This window comes from Telopea speciosissima, chromosome 7 (genome assembly GCF_018873765.1).
Source record: "Telopea speciosissima isolate NSW1024214 ecotype Mountain lineage chromosome 7, Tspe_v1, whole genome shotgun sequence".
In the NCBI taxonomy this organism is placed as follows: Eukaryota; Viridiplantae; Streptophyta; class Magnoliopsida; order Proteales; family Proteaceae; genus Telopea; species Telopea speciosissima.
The window spans coordinates 27,955,097-27,980,334 of NC_057922.1; the positions used below are offsets into that span (position 1 = coordinate 27,955,097).

The window sequence follows — 25,238 nt, forward strand, 5'->3', positions numbered from 1 at the left end:
ACTCAAATTGTTGAAGATGGTTCGACAATATTTTCTGTGAGTGCTCCTTTCGTAGGTTCTAGCAATGTAACTTTTCAGCTCGACACCACTGAAAAAGGGTTACATGCTGCACCTAACTCATGTTACAGGTCTTGAGTTGAAACTTGCAAGCACCGAGTTCCCTGAACTACTTTAGTGCTTTTTGTGAGGCCATGCCAAAAAAAAAAGGGGGAAGGGGGGGGAGGGGGGGGGGGGGGATAACTGTGTTTCACTAAGAAATTAATTAAGTCCTCATGTCTCTGATGATGTAAATATTATTTTTTGGGTTTGATATGTACGATGAAAATTTTGAAGATATTTTCCAATTTCATAGATCACATGACCTATTTATAATTTCATAACATTAACGGAGTTTATAAAAGTCACTGCACATAAGTTGAACTCACCCACTGCTACAGAAGATGAGCATTTTCTGAATGAAGATGGATATTCTGTGAGATTCATCATCTGGTTGTGGGTCCCATGGGTCCTGATGCCAACCCGGTGGTGGTTAATGTTGACACATGCAGCCACCCTCATCTGTCACCTTATGGAAGTTGGAATTAAATATCTTCCTATTCCTTGAGATGGATGTAACCTACCATTGCACATTTCAGTCAAAGCTGTTGTTGAAATGGGTAGAAGGGACCCTTAACCAGTCTGACATAGTAATTCATTGATCACAATCATCAAACATTGGAGTCGTAGGAAAGGTTTCTTGTAGGGCTCTAGATATGCCACATGGCTGATCATGAGGCACATGTTCAGTTTAGATCTGATGCAGTTGGCCGTGTTGGTAGGGATGTAAATGGATCGGATTCGGCTCGGATAGTGCTATATCCGCATCCGATTAGCTTTCAGACGGATTCGGATAGCGCTAAACGGATACGGATCGGATATTTTATCCGTTTACATGTAAATATAGCTTTTCGGATAGCTATAGCCTATCCGTATCCGGATCCGTTTAGCTTTTGGACGGATTCAAATAGTGCTAAACAGATAAGGACACGAATACGGAAACGGATTTCGGCTATTCATTTATATCCCTACGTGTTGGAGACTTGAAAATCTATTTAAAAAAAGGGGGGAAAATTAGAGAGGAGGATTGCTGCCAGGCTGTGTGGCCCTGGCACCAGCATGAGAACCAATGAGAGCACGGAGGAGAAGGGGGCATCCCACATTTCACATGGGTTGGCCGTTGGGATGGTTATTTTGCCCTTCCTGTGTGAGCGCAGGTGGGATCCAGCTCCTCTCCTACAACCTGCCCCACCTCCTTCCCTTCTACCAGATACAAAATAGGGGTGGACCCCACCCTGGCAGGGGGTAAGACAGTCATTTCACCCCTGTTTGTGTCTGATAGGAGGGAGGGAGGTGGGGCAAGTAGTAGGAGAGGAGCCCGACACACGCAGGTGCCATGCAACTTGGCAGTTTTCGTTTTTCCCAAAATAATAATAAGAGAAGTAGTTTTCTGTCCGGGAGTGTGGCCTACGCCAACACTTCTATGTGTCTGTCTCTCTCCTTCTCAAAACAAAGGGGTCGAGCTGTTTTTTCATATGGGGAAGAGAAAATAGACTCATGGGAGTGCTAGCATAGGCCACACTCCTGTTGACAGAACTTTCTCCCTAGTCCCTCATAATAAACTAACAAACATTGTTTAAACACAATTAGATGGATGAAAATTACAAAGAAATTTGGAAATAAATGGGGGAGAATATAAATTTGAATTTGGTACATGATCAATCCAATGATTTAAACTACTGCATATGACATAATTTGTTGCCAATATGTGGAACCCTTATTTAGTGAGGTATGAGAAAAACACCCCCAACCCCAAGGAGAACTAAAGAGTAATCAACATTTATCGAATTTGAAAAAGAGTAAGAAGAAATGGTTTGATACTTTGATCTTCTTTTCTATCGAATCGAAAGATACATGATTCGGGTTCCTGATGCATATAGATACAAATGGTCCAATTGAAACAAGAATTTGTAAGAGCATTTGGAATTGGATTTTTTTTTTTTTTTGGGGTACTTTGAGAATAATTAAGCAATTCTATGAAAAGAAACAAAAATATCATAACCCCCCCCCCCTCCCTTGATGATTTTCTTGTTTTATTTATAAACCACAGTAAAAACAAAGGACAAAAGAAACCATCCACGCTAACCTCATTTTATGTTATCGCAAATTCTAATAGTGTAACCATTTCAACTAATGCAAGTGTGCAACCAATTTGTTTATTACATAGTTTTGTAATACAGACATTGGTACATTAATAGTTGAGGCTTGAAACCAACAAGGTAAGAATGAAACTTGTCAAAGCAACCATTAAGAACTACGAAGGAGATTTGTACTATAAGACTGCAAATCATTGCCTCCACATCGCTGCAGTATAGCTCTTAACATGTTTTTAAGGACTGAGTTTCCCTCCACCCACGGTGTATCCCATTCACCGTGGGGCGGAAGAGGGTGGAAAAGGGTATCAAGAAGGTATTTTAGAACATATAAAAAACTTAGGAGGGGTTTGTGAACCCTAGAATAGTGGGTGAACATCCTCTATGGGTGGAGGAAAACTTAATCCTATATTTAATGACAAGATTTAAACCCATTATTTTTCCTACTAAACGTGTTATGTGTTCGGTAATAGTGATTCTTTTAATTTATTTGTTTAATTTTGAGAAAAAAAAATTTGTAGTCTCAACTCTCTGTACCCAGTGCAATGGATTCAAAAACTGTGGTACTCAAATTTTAGAAGATTAAGAAGTAGCTCATGACTCTTTAATCAGAATAATAAATGAAAATTTTCTCTTCCATTGCGTCCAGAATCCAGGTAAGACTACCGTTTAAACTGTTCGATAATACCAATCCAAGGCCCAAGAATCTTTAAGTCAACCTGGGCTCAATGAAAATAGAAACAAAGATAACATGTCCTGGAAACAGATTTTTGTCACAATAATAATGTGCAAATAAAGAGATTACATGAATATGCCTTGCTCATTTAAGGCAATTTTCAACTAAAATCTTTCGTTGTTCAATAGTTGAAAAACAAATGAAATGCGCATCCTGGCCTCTGCCCTACGATCAAATGCACGTTGGGGGATTGATTTCAAATGGGAAATCCACATATTGTACATACAGCTTGCCTTCTGTTTACCTCTAGCTTACCTCTTACCTTCGGATCCTACTGCTTAGGCGTAAGCATCAGGGTTTTCTTAGTTGGTTCTGATTCAGCTGAGTAGCAAATGTGCAACATGTATCCAGATTTTTTTTTGGAGGTTCTTAAATTTGTATCAGAATTGGAGCTAAAGAGCATCTGAGATGTTTAGCTTCTTCCAAGTCTTGATCAATTATATATGGATACGTCTTGACTGTCAGTCAAATATCGCCTGGGCTTCAATAATACTATGCTGACTGGAAGAGAGTATAAATGTTAGGCAGGTCTGGGTGAAATACAAGCCATGAAGTCAAACAAAAATGACTAAGGATAAGAAACTAGGAATTTAAGCAAGAAGATAGGATGAATATATCAGGCTTACAATTCATCCTTCGCAACACGATAATATCGTTCTGCATGCTGGCGTTGACCAATCAGTTGAGCAAACCGCTCATCATGAGTAATTACTATGAGTTGGAAATTCTCCTGGTTTTTTCTATCCTCCATGATTCTGATAAATGTGGTAGCATCAATGGAATTTGCAAATATCAGGAGCAGTCTAACATTGTAAAAAAACAGTGTGAGGTCCAACATAATAGCAACAACGCACGGGGCAAGCATACACATACCTCAGGAGAGCTGCTGCAAGGCTCTCAGCATTTGGGCAATCCAAGTTTGTTGTTGGTTCGTCGAGTGCTAGTATTCCACAGTTGAGACAAAACGTCTCAGCTAATGCTAACCGTATTATAAGCGAAGCAAGGACCTGAAACATAGTAAAAAGTATGGTACCAATTAATTCCTTTTAGTTTATATTCAAGAGTCAAAATACTCTAAAATCAGAAGAGCTGCCAAAAATATCAGTTTCTGCCAATAAAGAACTTCTAAACGTGTTGACATGTAGTTTAAGACAGTAGTTAGTACACAATAACATCAAACAGTATACGGACAAGGCAAAATCACTACAGATCAATAAGAAACTAGAGAACACAGAATAGATAAGTACACTTCACTAATTGTTAGTACACAATAACATCAAACAGTATACGGACAAGACAAATCACTACAGATCAATATGAAACTAGAGAACACAGAATAGATAAGTACACTTCACCAGTCACAATCATTGAATAGTTTGAACAAAGGCCAATAGTCTCTCATCCAGTGAACTAGTATTTTGCAGTTTTACCATTTTTGGATTTCCAAAAATATGGACATGGACAGTACAGAAAGCTCACTACTGGAAAACCATATACTGATTGTACTAATTTGGTTAGGGAAGCATCAAGATGCAACACATTCATATATACAATTCCATCAATCTTGTATCTATCTTTCAGGAAGACAAATTGAATTTGTTTTTTTGCTGGTTTACCCAACAAATGTATCTTGCGATCTAAGTCTTATTTACAAATACACCCCTTTGTTTTAATGGTTATCATTTAAGAGGAACATATTCTTGATTTTTCTTCATACAAGCCTCAAACTGGAGGGGTTCAATTAGTTCTCACCTTCTGACCAGCACTACATCTTCCTCGCATTTCCAGCTCAGTATCACCAGTTTGCATTAGAACCTGTGAACATATACAAGTGTGTCAAAAATCAACATACCTTCAGAAAAAGTACGCAGTCAATAAAGGTTCCTCTCGCATACCCGGTAACTATAAGATCGAGTCCCACAACTTTCAGAATCGGAATGAATACTTATATAATCTATATCCTGACCCCTGTAAGTTTGTTGCCACAGCTCCCTAATAATTTTATTTATTTCCTCCATCTTCATGGTGTGGAAGCGCATCAAGGCTCTACAATTGAAGCAATACATGGAAAAGTACTTAGATAACTAATTGAAATAAACATCTAAACATAAAGAGAGGAAAGCCACCACCATAATAAAACTACGACGTTAGAAACATATTGCATCAATAGTGTCAAGAGGTGAACCACACCCCTCATGATATAGAATGAACAACCCTCCCCCCTCTCTTCCCAAGCAAGCTTCTAATAGTCACAATAACGAGCTTTCATGGCAGGACATGGAGGGCAGGACCCCAACCAGTCTCAATGGTAGAATTTCAGCCCAAAATGAGGAAGGATAGTGGTTCACTTCTCAGAAAATAAAATATTACAAGAATTACTACGAGAAAAATGAAAATAAAATTTAAGAAGGAATCTTTGTAATTTTTATACTCAGTCTGCTCAATTGGGCTGAAGTCTGTTACTAGGGTGCAGGTGTTGGTGTCGGAATCTGACACGTTCACAGGTATCAGAGTTGGCTGATTCCCAGAAAAAAAAAGGATTTGGGCACTTGGGGATATAAAATATATGATCTTCTAAATATTTTTAAATGGCATGAGTGGTGGCAAAATGGGCAAGCACAATGGCCCACTTATCTGCCTTGTGGCAGCTCATCTGATGCTCCAATTTGGTGCACAGGTGGGTCCATTGTTCCCTATCCATCTACAAAATTTCAGCCAAATTCAAGTTCTATATGTGCAGGAAGAGGGTCAAAGTTCAGATGAAAAATAAAAAATAAGAGCAAAATAGATTGGCCGTTAAAAATACAAAATGAATAATAGAATGCAAATGGGCCATACATTGACTTAGACCACCAAATTTGACAAACAAGTAATCCACAATGGACTCTACCTATCCATATGGTTGAATCTTTCAAAATCGTGTTCCATGTGGCACAAATTGGGTGGTCTGTTGTGTCAAGCCTAGCACAACAGCTGTTCTGCCACCTTTTCGCATTTTAAAGATTATGTATTATTTAATCATAAAAAAAAATATTTAATATTAAAGGGCTAATGATAAACATAAGCCCAAAATGTAAAATATTTTATAAATTCTCATTCAAAATGATAGAAATTCTAAAATTAAGGTTCTTAATTGGGCAATTTGGTTCTATCTATGGACCTTAGGATTGTTAGTCCTTTGTTGAAGTCAAGATTTTCAATTAGGGTCCATTGATTTGGCTATGGATCCTACAGATTTCATATCACTTGGATCCATGGGATCCACCCAGTAGTCCCTGGACCCCCTTTTTTTTTGGTTTTTGGGCAGGGGGGGGGGAGTGTTAAAGTAATAAGGGCAAGAAAGAGAAAGGGAATGAGGGGAAGCCATTGATGCAAGACAGAGGAAGAAGCAACAAACCAAACGCAGGTATGCCACTGCTTCACTTCTACTCTTCTTCTTCATAGAGATGCAGACTGCAGGCAAAGAAAGGGGTGCTGGAAGACGACGAAGGAGGTGGAGGTGGAGGTGCAGGAGAAGGGAAAGTTGATTCCCCAAATGAATTGAATCCGTGTCCACAAAAATGGACACGCGATTTGGCAGGGGCTGCTGAATCTGGATAACATAAAGCTGAAATATTACCAATGATCTATGCGTGGGGTCCCTTAACACATAGACCCCCAATATGAAGCCATGTAGGAGGTTGTGAAGCACTAAGCATCACTAGACAAGTGACATTTAGCTCCCCCTCCCAAACCCACCAACTCCCCCCCCCAAAAAAAATAAATAAATAAATAAAGGTGCCTTCATGCAAATTATGTACATCTAAATAGGAAAATTATAATAATCCATTTCAGAGAGCCTTTTCCCTCATGGATTATTATAATGCTTTTTAAGAGAAATAATAATTAATAAATCAATGTGAGAGGGTGTAGAGTACCCTGCTTGCTCAGATAATCCTCTCCCATCAAAATATATCAGTTTTCAAATTTACTATGTGAAACCAAACTAAAATTTCTAAGAGGTATCAAAATTCCCACATAAACTGATGGTTCAAGAAATAAGGGTGACAATCAAACATGTAGCAAATTGCTCTGAAAATGTCCGCTTGCTAAGCTGGTGAACTTTACGGAGGTTTTTAGGGTTGTACCCTAGACCTGGGTTCAAATCATGTCTTCATCTACAGGCAACTAATCGGAGAACCACTAACACACTTTGAAAAACAAAAAGACGTAAAATGGCTCTAGAAATTTAAGGCTTGATAAAATATTCAAGGAATTTAAAAGATAAGTCAAATGTAAAAAATTTAAGAGATAAGCCAGCTCAGAAGCCATTTGGAAAAGAAAGTCAGAGGCCATTTGAAGTGCTCACTTATCAAGAGCATTGTAGTATCTGTCCAGGTCCTTGTTCGCCATCTCAGTTGTCTGCATCAGGAGTTTTGACTTAGAACACTTAGAGAAACATTAACAGACGGAGAAAGCAAAATTATTAAAGAACTACAGAAAAAGGCTTTCACCTTAAGCTGAATCAGCTGATTAAAGTAGCGCTTGTCAATGTCATTGTATTTAGCTTGTTTAAGCTCAGCTTTATGATCTGAAATGTTCTTCTGATATACAGACAGAGTTCCACGACACTTGTTCAACTGTAATACAGATGCATATATCAATTTTGATCTTTCACTGGAACAACTGTAAAATTTTTGTATGATTCAATTATATTGTTAGTAAATGAGGCAAATTTATATAGATGATTTGACCAAAATGGAAATAAAATTATGCAAGTGGTCAAGTGAAAGATACAATAATAATGCAAAAATTAAGGCATCCTTTTTCTTTGGTTCTCCATACATCTGATGGCATCCTAATATAAGGCTAGGTATCACTATAGTAACCCCAAGTAGGATCACTGCTGTAGCCCAATATAGGTACTGATCTCAGAAGTCAGAACTGATATCAGAATGTGTATCTAACGTAACAGCAATCAAACAATACATATATCAGTCCCTTGCACCTTCAATAATACTTAATTAAAACAAGGAACAACTCCAGCCTAAAGGTAACACAACCAGCAGCACAATACCCTCTATCACAGGGTGTAATAATGGGTTAAAACCCAGAAAACTGAATATAATCAGAACATTAATCAGCAACCACCTGATGGGGCTCCAACTCCCATCAAGTGTGGGTCTCTAAGGATTGAACAAACTCTAGAAATCTGAGGTCAAGGTGGAGGCTAGGTACAAAAATATCGGATGAAATTAGAAACTTAGTGAAGATAAGCAAACCCAGCCAGCAGATGTGGACCAAACCAGGGTTGAGTGGAGCTCTCAAGGGGCTGATTTAATCCTCTAAATATGAGTTAATTCCAATAAGTAGTTGCTGAGATATAGATCCGCAAAGTTGCAGCAGTGATAACTAGAGGAACAAGTCAGCCACAGGAGGAGAATAGGTGATTTCAGAGAACTTCATCCACAGGCCCCAACAACAGTCGAGGGTAGTCCCTTGGGGGGTTAACTAAACCCCAAAGTATCAGCAACAACAGCACACAGGTTGCAGGGATTTATAGGCTTGAATCAGCAGCAGGAATGAGCAGTAACCCCAGCTGCAGGTACTGATTTGAATTGCAGATCAGTGATAACTTGCCAGCAGCAGTGTGGGGCTTATTTGAACTTCAAGGAATGATCAGCAGCTTTAAAACATGGTCTCAGTTAGCCTTGTTTTAGTGCAGAAAATAAAACAGAGAAAAGGGAAAGAAGAAGATCGAGTGGAGAAGAAAGGATGGGGTTGAGGGTGGCTATCTCAGCCAGGGACTCTCTCCCTACTAGGTATCTCACCTCAGCCTCTCACAGGACAACAAATTGCGCAAAGCAATCACAAAGCTTCATTAATTCGTGGGGAAATGACTGACAATCCATTACATTATATAGAACTTACTTTCCAAAAATAAAAACTCCAAGAAGCGAATAACTTGAACTCCAAGGTACTACATTGCTGATTTACAAAGCAACTTAAAATAAACACAAGAACCAGAAAACTCCCAGCCACAAGGGGCTGGCCCACTAATTGGTGCGATGGACCACCCTTTCCATGGTCTCTGTGGCTGTGCTTGAGACCATGGAATTGATATGCATCACATCTTGAAGAAACAGACGGTTGGAAATTGGTTTATCACTGTAGTTTTAGATAAGTGGAGAACAATATGGGAGTATACCAGGAAAATTCTCAATTACCTCTTCAAGAAGTCTTTCTCTTTCCTTCACATACTTCTTTTTGTTAGCTTCAAAGGTGGAAAATCCACCAATTTTTAGCATTCTATCTTCAAGTGATTCAATTTCATGTGTACATCCATCCAGTTCAGCCTTTGTCTTCCGATACTTCAAGTTGTCATCAATATTTCGTTTTAATTTCTCTTGACTCCGCCTCAACTCTTTACTTTTGTCCAATTCAACAGAAATTTCATGTTTTCTGGCCTTACAATTTTGAAGTTGAGACTCATATACCAATAATTTTTCTTGCAACTCCTTCAGCCTCTCCCCTTTCTTTGAATCATTATACCTATTGCAACAAAAAACATAGTCAAGCTCAATGACAAGTGAGAAAAATAATTTGCAATTCAGTCAACACATACTCTTTAATCTGGGAAGCATATTCCAGAAGCTTCTCTACTTCGGTATTATAACTTCTCTTCAGTTCGGCCAGTGAATCATATTCATAGTCAAGTTTTGTTTTCATTGCCTCATATTCATGATACAATCTATCTTTCTCCTTCAATGAAATAATGAGTGCCTCGCCCAAATGCTGAAAATTCAAATAACTATATCAGACCAACAATATCAGAGAGAATTTGACGAAATACCGTAGAATCTCCACCATAGTCCAAATAAGGAACGCAAAAAGGTTATAAACCATGGAAGTAATAAGCAACAACATTATCAGAAATAGAGGGGAAGCATCTAGATGACCATCCAATAAGGATATGGGAAGAGCATCTGTAGAAAATCTACAAAAAAAATAAAAGAACTCATGAATGAACAAAAGCACTTCATGGGGTCATTCATGCATCATGGAATGTAAGAACCCCAGCAAGAGAAGATCATGAACCTGATAATGTTGAAGAGGAACTGAGGAAGGACTTTAAAGTGACATGGTTGGCAAAGCACTTGCCATTTTCCAACCTATGCTTGTAACACCAGCAAAGTAAACTGATTTAGGCTCTTTAAGAAATCAGCTAGGGTTTGGCAAGCCTCGATTTTAGACTCTAAAATGGAAGAAAAATATAGGGAAAAGGTCATGTACCAGTAAAAGGTAAAGTAATGGAATTGCATACGGAAAGGGAAATTTTATGGGGAAGTGATGTAAACTGGCTGTCTAAAACCAGCCGCAGGTGTAGGGATTCTTCCCTACACCAGCCTAAGTAACCATCGGGTAGGTGTAGGGATGAATCCCTACACTAGCAACAATCGTGGGGATTTTTAGTATTTGTTTTATTTTTATTGAGTTGTAATCTAATTAGGATTCCTAGTGCAAATCTGAATCCTAATTAGAAGTCCTATGTTTTATTTAGCATTCCTATTTTGAGTCCTAGTCCTAGTTGGCATTCCTATTTCTATTTTGAGTCCTAGTCATAGTTAGGATTTATTTTATGTCCAGCCTTGAAGGCTATATAATGTAAAGAGCTCCATTGAGCCCCCACGATTGAATGAAGAAGATTATTGCTTTAATGCATTCCACTGTCCTGAGATAGGCTGTGAAGGTGAGGCTGAGATAGCCTTCACTAGTTCACTGTTTTCTCTCCTTCGAGTGCATTCAAGTTTGTCAAGTTTGTTGCTACCGATTGTGTGAGGGTTCAAAGATTAGTTACTCAGATCTGTTCTCAGTCCAAGGATCCATCCAACACAAGTAAGCTTTCATCCCAACCCTCTAACCCTTCTTCTCCTATCCGTACCATCAAACCCTAACTCCATTAACCCTAACCCTCAGTTCATCTAATCCTCCATTCTGCCCTAACCGATTGCATTATACCCAAGCAGATTCTGGTTCTGGTTTTAGTTGGATTGACATCCATCTGAAATTACATTATTTGGTATCAAAGCCTAGCTATGGGTTCTCCAAAATCAAGTGATCCAACCACTCTACAGCAACTGGCTGAGATAGTCAAGGTTTTATCTGAAGATGTGAAGACCATCAAGCAACAGGTTGATGTACTGTCACAACAAGGTCCTACTGCACCTTTACAGCAAATATCACAAACTGAAGCTGCTGCTTCATACACTAACAACCGACATCCACGTAGGTTACCACAGAAGGTTCCCACACTACAGACACACAGGATCAATAACAATTCTACCTATGAAGAAGATGAAGATCACGATGGAAATCAGTATTATCGTGATGATGAGCATAAGGTAAAACTGGATCTGAAGGAATATAACGGGAAACATGACCCTATTGCATTCCATGACTGGTTGAGTGCTCTAGATGACTACTTCAAGTGGTTTCGGTTGTCTGAAGACCGAAAGATGCAGCTGGCCACGACTAAGTTAACTGGAGGAGCCAGAGATTGGTGGCGTACACATGAAGACAGGTTGATCCGTCGTCACATGGAACCAATTACTTGGGCAGCTATGAAAGAGATTCTCAAAGAGAAGTACTTACCTCCTTCTTATCAGAGGCGTTTGCATGATCAACTGAACACTATACGACAAGGTACCTTAACAGTTGAGGAGTATATTGATAAATTCAATGACTTACTCTCACGTACGGGTGTAGATGAGAATGATGACCAGCTTATATCCCATTTCAAGTTGGGATTGAGGGTTGACATTAAAGACAAGATAGGCGTGGTTGAAATATATAATTTGAATCACTGTTTTGAAAAGGCCATGGATGCTGAAGATTTAATCAAGGCTGCCCCGCGAAGATTCACACCGCAGTCCGGTGATATTAGGAGAACCTTTACTCCTAACAGATCTAGTGGTTTCCCTACCCGAGCTCCACCAACTACAGAGGAAAAGGGTAAGGCCCCCATAGGTAGTCAAACACCTAACAAGTGTTTCCATTGCCAACAAGATGGTCATTATGCAAGGTACTGCCCCCAAAGAGGGAAGTCCAATTCAGTGATTGCAGCCATGGAAACTAGTCCAGATGTCCAAGTTTGTGACCCGCAGTTTAATGACAATTGGGCCGTTAATGCTGCTCTTGAGGGAGAAGACTATGATGATACTTTGGAAGACGAAATTTATGAGGTAAATGTAGTAACTCGCATTCTGGTTGCTGAATCTAAAGGAGAGGACTGGCGTCGACATTGCATCTTTTATACACTGATGGATAGCGGGACAGCAACAGCACAAGTGATCGTGGACAGCGGTAGTTGTGTCAACGTGGTTTCCAAAGCTTTTGTCATTGAAGAGAAGCTTAAAGCTGAACCTCACCCACAACCATACAAGGTATCCTTACTTAATAATGATACTTTAGAGGTTAATCAGCGATGCTCAGTGCCACTCAAGATTTCTGGTTACGAGGAGAATGTCTGGTGCGATATAATTCCTATGATTCTGACTGATGTCTTACTTGGGAGACCATGGATGTATGATAACAATGTATTGACGGGAGGTACAAAAAATCAGTGTTTCTTTGACTTCAAAGGGAAACCACTGGTTCTCAACCCCCTCAATGTACCATTGATGAAGCCAAGGCTTAGAGCTGCCCAGCTGAAGCGACAACAGGTCTTGAAAACTATTGACAATAGACAGCCAATGAAAGGAGGGTCAAGCAGCAAGGCACCACATGCTAGTACTAGTACTACTAAAGCACAACCCATGGAGCAACGAATTCTGTCCCTGCCTCACCGAGAATTCCTTACTACAAGTGAAGAGACAGGGTTGATACTAGCCCTGGTCACAAGAGCAGTGTCACCAACCCCTACCACTATTCATCCCAAACCCATAAAAGATCTACTTGATGATTTCTCAGATCTAGTACCAGACGATCTTCCAGATGAGCTACCTCCTATGAGGGATATTCAGCATGCCATTGATCTAGTACCAGGTTCGGTGCTACCAAATCTGCCCACTTATCGTCTCAGCCCTACTGAGCATGCCGAGCTCAAGAGACAAGTAGATGACCTGATTCGCAAGGGGTTTATTGTTGAGAGCATGAGCCCATGTGCTGTTCCAGCATTACTTACTCCAAAGAAAGATGGTACATGGAGGATGTGTATTGATAGCAGGGCAATAAACAAGATCACCGTCAAATACAGGTTTCCTATTCCAAGACTTGATGACATGTTAGACATGCTCACAGGTGCTTCCATCTTTTCGAAGATTGACTTAAAGAGCGGATATCATCAGATTCGGGTCCGCCCAGGAGATGAGTGGAAGACTGCTTTCAAGACAAAGGATGGTCTATATGAATGGAAGGTGATGCCTTTCGGTCTCACAAATGCTCCAAGCACCTTCATGCGTGTAATGACACAAGTACTTCGTCCATTCATCGGTAAGTTTCTTGTGGTTTACTTTGATGACATTCTTATCTACAGCCACACCACCGAGGAGCATCTCGATCATCTAAAGCAAGTGATGAGAGTGTTACGTATAGAGAAACTCTTCATCAACCTCAAAAAGTGTTCTTTTATGTTACCTAAGGTTATCTTCCTTGGGTTTATTATATCTTCAACCGGGGTTGAAGCTGATCCGGAGAAAGTGCAAAGCATAGTCGATTGGCCAGTGCCACACACCTTGACAGAGGTTAGGAGTTTCCACGGCCTAGCATCTTTTTATCGGCGTTTTATTCGGAACTTCAGCGGCATCATGGCACCCATTACTGAGTGCATGAGAGAAAGTAAGGGCAAATTCCAGTGGACACCGGCTGCTACCAAAGCATTTTCCTTGATCAAGCAAAAGATGACCGAGGCACCTGTTCTACGGCTCCCAAACTTTGATGTCATATTTGAGGTGGCTACAGATGCATCCCATGTTGGGATTGGAGGAGTTCTCATGCAATCAAATCATCCCATTGCCTTCTATAGTGAGAAACTCAACGATGCTAAGCGGCGTTATTCTACCTATGATTTGGAGCTTTATGCAGTGATCCAGATTATAAAGCATTGGAGACACTACCTTGTGGGCAAAGAATTTATTCTATACTCTGACAATGAGGCCCTTAAGTATCTCCATTCTCAGCGATCCATAAGCAACCGCCATGCTAAATGGATCGCCTATCTCCAGGAGTTTCATTTCGTTCTGAAGTACAAGGCAGGCAAAGAGAACCAGGTCGCTGATGCGCTAAGTCGGAAAGTTCTCACCCTATCCATCTCTTCTACTCACAGCATAGGCATCGAACATATCAGAGATGAGTACACACGGTGATGTTGATTTTCCCCCATTCATACTACATTACAAGGCGGGCGATGCCAAATACTCCCTACGTGATGGATATCTCTTCTTCGGGACACGCCTATGTATCCCTAACACATCCTTTCGGCAGCACCTCATTAGGGAACTACATGGCGGTGGCATGGGAGGGCATTTTGGCATTAGCAAGACATATGCTGCGATTGCTGATTTGTATTATTGGCCTCATCTTTGCGTGACGTCCAACAGGTGATTCAGCGTTGTCGAGATTGTCGGCTTGCAAGGGTGATAAGCAAAACACGGGCCTCTACACACCTCTTCCGAGTGCCTCATGCACCCTGGTTACATATCGCATGGATTTCGTTCTCGGCCTCCCATCTACACGGGAGCGTCATGACTCTATATTTGTGGTGGTGGACAGGTTTTCGAAAATGGCTCATTTCATTCCCTGTCGGAAGACATTTGATGCGATCACATCGCCAGCTCTTCTTCAAAGAGGTCGTGCGTATTCATGGGCTACCCGAGTCTATTGTTTCGATCGTGATGTCAAATTCACTAGCTATTTTTGGAAGACCTTGGGATGAAGACCAATACCAAGCTGAAGTTCTCCACCGCCTTTCATCCTCAGACAGATGGGCAGACTGAAGTGGTTAATCGTAGTTTAGGCAATCTCCTCCCATGTCGTGTTCGTGATCATGCGAAAGATTGGCCTTCTGTCCTTGATATTGCCGAGTTCGCGTACAATAGTTCTGTCAATCGGACCACTGGCCGTACTCCATTTGAGATTGTTTTGGGTCTGCAACCCAAGCGCCCCGTGGACTTGCTTCCTCTTCCTCCTCATGTTCGTGTTAGTGTGGACGCTGATGAGTTCCTCCGCCACATCACCGAGGTCCATACCGACGTTTCGCCGACGCATTGCTATTAACAATAAAGGTTACAAGGCAGCAGCTGATCGTCATCGCCGATACGTGGAATTCCAACCTGGTGATTTGGTGATGGTTCGTATTTCTCCTGAGCGACTTCCTCCTGGAACCAATCACAAGCTCCACCCTCGCAAAATGGGTCCTTTCAAGGTGCAACAACGCATTGGGACCAATGCCTATATGCTCGAGCTTCCTCCGTCTATGAAGATTAACAATGTTTTCAACGTGGCCGATCTCACTCTTTATGTCGGCCACCATTCGGACGACGGTGATACTGCACATGCTCTCCGCCTCCCACAGTTTACCACTCCGACTGCTGATGTCATTGAGAATGTGCTTGATAACAAGTTTACTACTATGCGGGGTGGTCGCGGCTATTACTCTTTCCTTGTGAAATGGAAGGATCGCCCTGATAGTGACGATGCACTGGATTCACGCCGACGACTTCGGCGCCTTGATCCCGATCTCTACGAGCGCTACATGTCTTTCATCCATTCGTCGGAGACGAATGTTTTTGAGAAGGGGGGAGTTGATGTAAACTGGCTGTCTAAAACCAGCCGCAGGTGTAGGGATTCTTCCCTACACCAGCAGAATCCCTACACCTGCGGCTGGTGTAGGGAAGAATCCCTACACTAGCAACAATCGTGGGGATTTTTAGCATTTGTTTTATTTTTATTGAGTTGTAATCTAATTAGGATTCCTAGTGCAAATCTGAATCCTAATTAGAAGTCCTATGTTTTATTTAGCATTCCTATTTTGAGTCCTAGTCCTAGTTGGCATTCCTATTTCTATTTTGAGTCCTAGTCATAGTTAGGATTTATTTTATGTCTAGCCTTGAAGGCTATATAATGTAAAGAGCTCCATTGAGCCCCCACGATTGAATGAAGAAGATTATTGCTTTAATGCATTCCACTGTCCTGAGATAGGCTGTGAAGGTGAGGCTGAGATAGCCTTCACTAGTTCACTGTTTTCTCTCCTTCGAGTGCATTCAAGTTTGTCAAGTTTGTTGCTGCCGATTGTGTGAGGGTTCAAAGATTAGTTACTCAGATCTGTTCTCAGTCCAAGGATCCATCCAACACAAGTAAGCTTTCATCCCAACCCTCTAACCCTTCTTCTCCTATCCGTACCATCAAACCCTAACTCCATTAACCCTAACCCTCAGTTCATCTAATCCTCCATTCTGCCCTAATCGATTGCATTATACCCAAGCAGATTCTGGTTCTGGTTTTAGTTGGATTGACATCCATCTGGAATTACATTAGGAAGACCATAGAAGCACTGAATGGGAAAGGAGCAAGATTTTTATACTATGCTCAGAGATATAATTGGGTTTTAAGGCTTTACAGGTCTATACTCGAGGCTAAAATAAGGGAGGCAGCTGGTCTAAGTTGCGGACTGATTGAGGTTTTAGAGCATAAATATTGGAATTTCAACTTTGATTATGGGTAGCGTCAGGGTTAGTTTTTTAAGTAAAATAGAGGTATGGGGAAGGAGAGGAATTTAGACCAAGGTAAAACAGGGTGGCCAACCTGGTAGGGCTACCGAGAAAACAGTTGAGAACCAATATCAGCACAAAGTTCAGGGAAAATTTTGGAGTGATCTTCAAAATCCCCCTGTTCCTTTCCTTCCATAAACCCCACAAAATAGCATCGGCCACAGATTCTACAAAACTGAATTTTTCTTCCCAAAAGGGCTGAGATGAACCTTTCCTACCACAAAAGGTCTATCAGCCAATGCATAAACATGTGTTTCAAGTCCCTCAGCCATGAAAAGCAAACCCCAAACATATCCACACCAAAATGTGCAATTGTTTCCTCTTCCTTACCACTTGGACAACATCTAATTGTTAAGTGCCTACCCCTTGACTGTAGATTATTCAATTTAATAGGTTAAATTTAAAGCCAATGCCCAAGCAAAAATAGCTATTCTAAGGGAAGCTTGAGTTTTCAAAGTCTTCCTAACCTGCAAACAATCTATCTCTTCCTCCTCAAGCAAGCTTGTGGCTTACACTTTAACTGAGTAAGTGGGCAAATAATGTATAAGACTCCCCACTCCTTCAGCCTTCTGAGACTATTTGATCCTCTCCTCCCAATTCAAATAATGTGCAAGTGGGAAAATGGGAAAAAGAACGCTTGCCTGGTCGCATGCAGCCTGCCGGTGCGCCCAGATACAACCCCCCATGAAATGACTGCCCCGCCCCCCTACAAAATGAAAAATCCCCCCTGGCCCTGCGTGTCCCCTCACTGGCCCCTGCATCAGCCGGGCAGCGTTCTTCTTCCCTGGGAAAATAATGCATAAACCTCATCCAAATTCCCTTTCAAACCACTTATAAACTGTGAATTCCAAATCAGCATTCTCTCGACACTGGACAGTGTTGGTGTTATTAGCAAGGGAAGTACTGTCCACTTTTCCCCAACTCTGCAATGTATTCTACGGGCAGTTTTGTACTTTCACATGTATTAGGACCTCTCTCTCTCACACACAGGTTTGAGAGTCTCTTTTGCTCTCACATCAGAAAGCACTACACAGCTGTAGCTTCTTTATCCTTTGCCACCCTATACAAGTTAGGACAGCAGTCCCTCAATCTTCCTCCTTCTAACCATCTATTTTCCCGAAACCACACTCACATACAGAGATTTCATTGAATTTAAATGAAAGAAAGCAACAAATATACAGACATTTTCCCAGGACCCTGTGAAAGCAGGACTTGCACCAGGTTACAGCCTTCTTTTTAATTTATTTGAGTTGCTGTCGTAGTAGGGTTTCCTTTGTTAGAAGTTTCAGGTGGCATTTCACATAAAATGAAAATTTTTCTATGGTTGGTAGCTCTTTTAGCAAACCCAGCTCAGCAGGTCTAAGGGGAGGGGCATTTTAGTACACATGTTGGAGATGTATTGCTGATTTCTGCAGTCCTATTGTTACAGGTGATTCTCATTATGGATCTGAAACCTGAAGGCAATAAACATGAACTTAGAAAAACCTCTACCAGATGCATGGATACTTTGGTTTTGAGGAGATTCTATGGTGGTCATTGGTTGGGTTCAGTCACACGATGGTGGGCATTGGTGGCATTTACAGCTTATAAAACTTCAGGTCCGTAAGAAACTTTCTATTTTGAAGAAGATGCAACCAACCAATCATTGGGCTGATGAGCTAACCAGGGGAGGGGTCAATAGGCCTTTGATCCCAAGGGTTTTCTATGTAATAGGCCACTTTAATGAGCCTAAACTAGGGGTATATAGGTTGCATACGGGATTAGCCTGATACTTAGTTTATTTTTATGTTTTAGTTTATTTTTATGTTTTTTAATTGAACCGGTTCAAATTGGTTGCATCCAATTGGTTCAATTTAAGTGATCATGTGACTTGGTAATGTAGTCCTAGGTAGGAGTAATCCCACTAGGAGCCAGGAGAATGGGTTCACCTAACAAGGCTGGCCGATTGGGACAGCTTAGGCTAAATAAGGCAGAAATTAGGGTTTGGGTTAGGGTTTCGAGCAAGGGTTTTATTTGGTAATGATATGCAGGTTTTTAGGAGTCTATTGGTGTAGGTTTGGATTGATTTGGATGAAGTTGGAAATCTAGGGTTTCAGGTTAGAGGCCTTGTGAAAATGGAGTGTTTTCAGGATCTAGGGTTTAGGGATGGATTTCGGGAAAGGGGTTTACAGTAGGGATGTCAATAAAGCCCGGCTGGCCCGAACCCGCCCTGAGCCCGGCCCGGACCCGACCCTAATTTTTCAACCCTGAGGGCGGGTTTGGGTTTAGTTATAGTCTGGCCCTGGCAGGGTCAGGTCGGGTTAGGGTTTAGATCCCGGGCTTAGCCCGGCCCGGCCCAACTCGACCCTGCATTAATTATAAGTATATAATATTGCATATATATATATATATATATATATATATATATATATATATATTTTTTTTTTTTTTTTGGTCTAATATTTATTTATATATATAGCCTAATAAAAAATTTAAAAAGCAAAAGACAATAAAAGCCCTAAAGGCACATGGGATTACAGACAAAATCAGGGTCAGGGTCAGGGTCAAGACAGGGTCAATCAAGGCCAACCCGACCCTGCCCAACCCTATCAAGGTCAATCAGGGTCGGGTCGGGTCAGGAAAAACCCTGGCAAGGTCGGGACTGGGTTGAGGGTTTCTTGGCCCTGGCAGGGTCAGGTCGGGTCAGGGTTTAGGTTAAGGCCTCTAGGGTTGGGTTAGGGTTTAGGGCAAGCCCGACCCAACCCGACCCATTGACACCCCTAGTTTATAGGGTATTAAAATGCAGGTTTAGGAGGCTTTAATGGCATAAGAATATTAGGGTTTGGAAGGGTTTTAAAATTCTGCAGTTGGGCAGAATCGAGTTGCAGGTTTTCTAGGTTCAATGGAGTGGAGGAATGGAGGGGTTATAGTGGGGATTATGGACTGGGTTTAAGGTAGAGTGTAGGGAGAGGTGTGGGGGATATAGGCTAGAAGTTTAATTTGGAATTGGACAGATCTGAAGTTATGAGGGAGTTCTAGTTGAGGTAGGAGTGCAGGTTTAATAGAGAATTAGGGTTTGATGGAAGGAGGGGGGTGTGGATTAGGTTAGAGGAAGAAGGGAATAACTAAATTAACAAACAACTCACCGGATCTGCACTAGCAGCAAGTTGAGGAAGCTTGATTGAAGAAGAAGAAGGAACTCCCGATCTACAGGATGCAAGGAGTCGATTGGAGATCCACCAATCCCTTCACCTTGATATTACTCACAAGGCACACTCACGATGGAGCAAAGGCAGCAACAAAGGCAGCAAGCATAAAGCTGAGTTTTTATTAATCAAAATTTGTATTCAATACTTGGCCTCCTTAGAACCTTATATAAAAGACTCAAAATTAGACTTCGACACTAAAAAGGAATGGCCTAACCCAATCCTTAACCTATTAGCTAACTTAAACTGACTAGGAAACTGAAATAGACTCAAAATAGAGTCCTATTGACTTAAAAACAACTTAAACTACTTAAAATAAAAGAAGATTCCCTACTAGCCAATAGGATATAAAAACCTCTTAGCCAATAGGATCACTTCACTTAAATTAGACCAATTGAACCAATTGGATGCAGCCAATTTAACCCGGTTCAATTAAAAACACAAAATAAAAACTAAGTATGGAAATAAACTAAACTAAGCTAAGGCTCCTACTAAAACCCTAGGTTTAGGGTGGCTTCTTCAATTCGAGGAGAGGCTAGGATCTGCATCACTTGGCTAAGTGGTCATGTGACAACGTAAGTGGTCATGTGATGTAAGTTGGACTGGATTAGGACTCTATAAGTCCAGTCATGTTTTGAGTCTATCTCCTTAGTATTTTAGTTTCCTAGTCAGTTTAAGTTACCTAATAGGTCAAGGATGGAGTTAGGCCTTTCCTTTTTAGAGTGGGAGTCTATTTTTGAGTCTTTTATATAAGGTTGTAAAGGGGGCAAACATTGAATACGAATTTGATTAATGAAAAGCATTTGTTTGTTGCCATTGTTGCTGCCCTGCTCTGTTGAGTGTTGCTCCTTGCGAGTATGCGTCCTTGTGGTTCTATCAAGGTGGAAAGGGACTGGTGGAATCCGGTTGACTCCTTACGCCGTGACTGCTGGGAGGATCTTCTTCAATTCGAAGGTGGTTCACATCTGTTCAAGCTGCTGCCAATGGAATCTCCAGTAAGTTTGACACCCAATTTCTTCTTCTAACCCTCTAATCCTTTCCCCCAATCGATCCCCTTTATTTTTTGTTTGAATCCCATAGACCCTAACTCCATTAAACCCTAGATCTTGCTGCCCAGCCATATTTAACCATTAAAATTACTTCAAATTCAAACCACAGCCTCTCCTTAACACCCCCTACACTCGACCCAAGCTACTGCCCCTATTTGTCTTTTAAAACCCTAAATTTGACCTAATTTCTAAAACCCAAAACCTGAAACCCTAACCCTTATTTCTGGAATTTTGAATTCTCATCTAAACCTAACCAAATCTAGCTTTCTAAACTCCCCAAAACCTGCCTAGTTTAATCGTATAAACTATATTCCCATTATCCTACCCTAACCCTAGGAATTGACCTAATTCATAGTGCTGTCCATTCGAACCAGCAGCCCCTTTTGTTATTTGATCCTGTTGTTTGGCTCCTAGTAGGTCTCCTACTTATCTAGGACTACATTAAAAAGCATACACCAGGGAAACTCATCTTGAATGTCTTTGGTTAAATCATCTATGATAAGTGCTAACAAATAAGGACTTACAACTGATCCTTGATGTAACCCAATTGTAATTGGGAATTCACTACCTTGACCCCCCCCCCCACAGTTCATACACTTGTCACCACACCATCATACATATCTTTAATTATGTTCACATATTTATTTAAAAAACTTCTCCTTCTCCAATACTTGCCAGACTAACTCTCTAAGGACTTTGTCATAAGCTTTTTCTAGGTCAATAAAGACCATATAGAGATCCTTCTTGCAATCTCTAAATCTTTCCGTGAGTCTCCTAAGTAAATAGCTTCTGTCAAGGATCTTCTAAGCACAAAACCAAATTGGTTTTCTGTAATAGTAGTTTCTTGTCTCAAGTGGGTTTCAATAACCTTCTCCCATAATTTCATAGTATGACTCACTAGTTTTATGCCTCTATAGTTATTGCAGCTTTGAATATCACTTTATTTTTGTAAATCAGAATCACAATGCTTCTCCTCCATTCATCTGGCATTTTCCTTGTGCTCATAATCTTATTAAACAACTTGGTTAGCCAAGATAAACCACAGATTCCAAAGCCCTTCCACACTTCTATTGGGACTTCATATGGGCCTTGTGCCTTGCCTACTGTCATCCTCCTTAAAGCTTCTTTTACTTCAGACACCCTAAATTTTCGTATATATCTACGACATGCCGTGCCTTCATGGGTAATGCAGTCTCTCGGAAAACTATTACTCAAAGTATCTTCATTTAGTAGGCTGTAGAAATAACCTTCCCATCTCTTTTTGATGTCCTTGTCCCTCATTAGTACTTTACCATCTTCACATTTAATAACATGGTCAAGATCTCTACTCTTCCTTTCCCTCACATTAGCTATCTTATAGATAGCATTTTCCCCTTCCTTTGTGGTTAGATTGTTATAAAGATCTTCATATTTCTTCGCCCTTTCTTCTCCCACAATCTTCTTAGCTCCATTTCTGGAAAATTTATACTTTTGTAGATCCTCTACATCCTAGTCCTTTGCCGTATCTTAAAACTAGCTTTCTTAGCCTTAATGGCTGCTTAAACCTCATCATCCCACCACCAAGTCTCTCTAGAGGAATGATGTTTTCCTTTAGGATCGCCTAGAACATCTTTAGCAATCTTCTTAATACAAGTAGTGATCTCATTCCACATCGCAGTAGTGTCTCCCTCAAAGTCCCACTTTCCTTGTTCGACCAGTTCATCAGTAAATAATTTCAAACTATCTCCTTTTAAGCTCCACCACATTATCCTAGGGCAAATAAGCTTATCTTTCTTACGATTTTGTGTAGTGAGGCACATATCCATGACCACTAATCTATGTTGTGTGGTTAGGCTCTCCCCTGTATAACCTTATAGTCCTTACATAACAGTCTATCGGACCTTCTAGTTAGGACAAAATATATTCAGCTACCATGATGCCCACTTTTGAACGTAACTAACGCTCATCTATCTTTTCAAAGTAAGTATATACAATGGATAAATTATAAGCCATAGCAAAATCTAAGACTGAGATCCCCTCCTCATTCCTCTCTCCAAACCCATATCCTCCATGTACACCTTCATAGCCACTACGATCTTTCCTAATATGTCCATTCAGATCACCCCGTATAAATATCTTTTCTCCTTAGCTAAAACCTTGCACTCATCCATCCATGCAATGCAATCTCTATATTACCTAATAATAAAACTACTTTCTCATAAATTTAAAAAAAAAAAAAAAAAAGCCTAAATGGAGACATCACCTAACTAATTGACCCCATAGTTGTCAAGGTGACAAGGCGACCCAAAGCGGTGGAGGGGTGCCTAAGCGCTTAGGCGACGAAGGTGCCCAAGTGTAAGTTTTTTATTTCCCCTCTTTTCTAACATTATTTAGTAAACTACAATATATACCTTATATCATCAAAAATCAATATTGAACCACATCAAGTCACCAAAAATCAACATAAATGATACAACTAGAAGACAGCAGAACTACAGAAGCAAGCTATTGGAAGTTAAAAACAAGGGTAAATTACGCGTACACCCCCTGTACATTGCCTTAAATACAAATCAACCCAAGGTTTCAAAAAGTGAACAAGTACACCCCCTATAGTTTCAAAACCATGCTAAACTGACTGACTGTTAGCCATCCAACATTAAGTGATGACATGGCATTGAGAGTGGATATGAAAATACACTTTTACCCTTTCATAACAAGAAGTGGGTGAAGAGATTCTCCCTTCTTCCATCTTCCTTCCCAAATCTTGAGGTTTCTCTCTCTTTCTCACTATCCTCTCTCTTCTGGAAATGCATACGGAGGACACAAAACAGTGGAAACCCATGGGAAATGGTTGCAGTCTCATGGTCTACGCCTAAGCAAATGACGATGCTACCTATGGTTTTCTACTTGAAGGGTTTTGTTGGGTTACTTTTATTTAAACGTAAAATGCCGGTGATTCTAATGCTTCTGCCTGAAGCATCTACAGTAACCAACTTGAACAATACATTCTTTGGACAAAAAATATCTTTCAGGAAAACCAATAATCTGAATGACTTCCAATTACTACCAAGAAGAAAAAAATCGAATGCCAACAAACAGTTAATCCAATCAATTCCTTCAAGCTTCAGGACTTTGGTCAAAACGAAATCACTACTCCCAGCAATTTTGAAAAGAAGAGAGAGAAAAGGGTTGGACAATGACTTGGGCTTGCTTAAGAGAAGCCATGGCTTGAGGGCAGCTTGAGAAGAAGGGTTAGGGAAGGAGGAGGAGACGTCGTTGGTGAGAGTGCCCATGATGGCACCGATGGCCGCACCTTGAACAGTGCTGGTTACGGTGACAACAGCGGCCTCAACAGGCAACGACTGCTTGGCGAGCCACACACGGAAACCCACCTCCAGATCTTTGTAGCGAGCTTGCAGCTGCGCTATCGGGTTGGGAGGTTGGACACCTCCATCACGCCCTATCTCCCCTCCATGCTCCCTTCTTCTGCAATGACAAATAAATAATACTAATTTAGAGAAGAGAAGAATCTTAAGTATAGTTCATCGAACAGTAATACTAAACTAGTAAACGATCGGAGTGGTTAGCAGATAGTTTATGTAGAGTCAGGATTGTAAGACAGAAGAACAAGAAGAGTAAGATACGAATGGTAGAGGGACTGAGAGAGGCGCCGTTGGTGTTGGTGGTGGTATGTCAAGGCTTAAACCTTGATTTCGGAGGCCTTGGAGACGAAGCAAATGAGGCGGAGCCGTACATGATTGGTTTGTGTTCATTCAAAGGAAGTAGGGCACGGGAAGTCTCCCTCACTGTAGGGATACTCTTAAGGTTCGAATTGCTATCTCTGTTAGTAATCATCTCCTTTGTCCCGGTAGAGAACTGATCATCGATTGCTTTCTTTCTCCATTGAAGTTAACCCTCATCTTCCTTCCCCATCCATCACTCCAGGTTCAAGTAGCGGTCTGACAAGTTGATACGAACCATGTGAAACCTATTTCAGTGAAATAGAATTGGTGTTCAGTCTACCCTACTGTATCGAAAAGAATGCATTTCATTCAAAGTGAGATGCTCCAAAGAAAAGAAAAAGAACGTGCAAGATTTGGGAGAAAAGATTGAAGAAAGGAGCATCTCTTCACCATAGTTGTCATGGCGTCGCCATGGCATCCTGGCGCTGGAGAAGCAAGCATTTTGAGCTTCGACATGGATGATGTACAAATATCGCCCGATATGGCCTCCATGGCGTCGCCATTGACGCCATACCACGATATATCGGCATATCAGTCAATATTAGTGTATAAAACTTAGGTTTTAATTTTATTTTTTTAAAACCATTTAAGAGCTTAAATATTTTTTCCTTG

General features: G+C 40.8%; 1 protein-coding gene across 4 annotated transcripts in view; it reads right to left on the reverse strand.

Moving 5' to 3' along the window:
• Nucleotides 1-2,990: 2,990 nt before the first annotated feature.
• Nucleotides 2,991-25,238, reverse strand: part of LOC122667338 (DNA repair protein RAD50) — a 66,404-nt gene continuing 44,156 nt past the window's right edge. The window contains exons 19-28 of one of the 4 annotated variants that reach the window (XM_043863596.1): nucleotides 9,530-9,699; nucleotides 9,132-9,456; nucleotides 7,419-7,544; nucleotides 7,274-7,326; nucleotides 4,821-4,971; nucleotides 4,678-4,740; nucleotides 3,799-3,932; nucleotides 3,552-3,680; nucleotides 3,363-3,426; nucleotides 2,991-3,268 (exon numbers count right to left, since the gene is read on the reverse strand). In XM_043863596.1, coding sequence (XP_043719531.1) covers nucleotides 3,387-3,426; nucleotides 3,552-3,680; nucleotides 3,799-3,932; nucleotides 4,678-4,740; nucleotides 4,821-4,971; nucleotides 7,274-7,326; nucleotides 7,419-7,544; nucleotides 9,132-9,456; nucleotides 9,530-9,699 — 1,191 coding nt within the window. In that variant the 3' untranslated portion in view covers nucleotides 2,991-3,268; nucleotides 3,363-3,386. Of the gene's footprint in view, nucleotides 3,427-3,551; nucleotides 3,681-3,798; nucleotides 3,933-4,677; nucleotides 4,741-4,820; nucleotides 4,972-5,555; nucleotides 5,627-7,273; nucleotides 7,327-7,418; nucleotides 7,545-9,131; nucleotides 9,457-9,529; nucleotides 9,700-25,238 lie in introns of those variants that run through there. The other 3 variants (XM_043863595.1, XM_043863597.1, XR_006333788.1) reach the window with 3 other exon arrangements.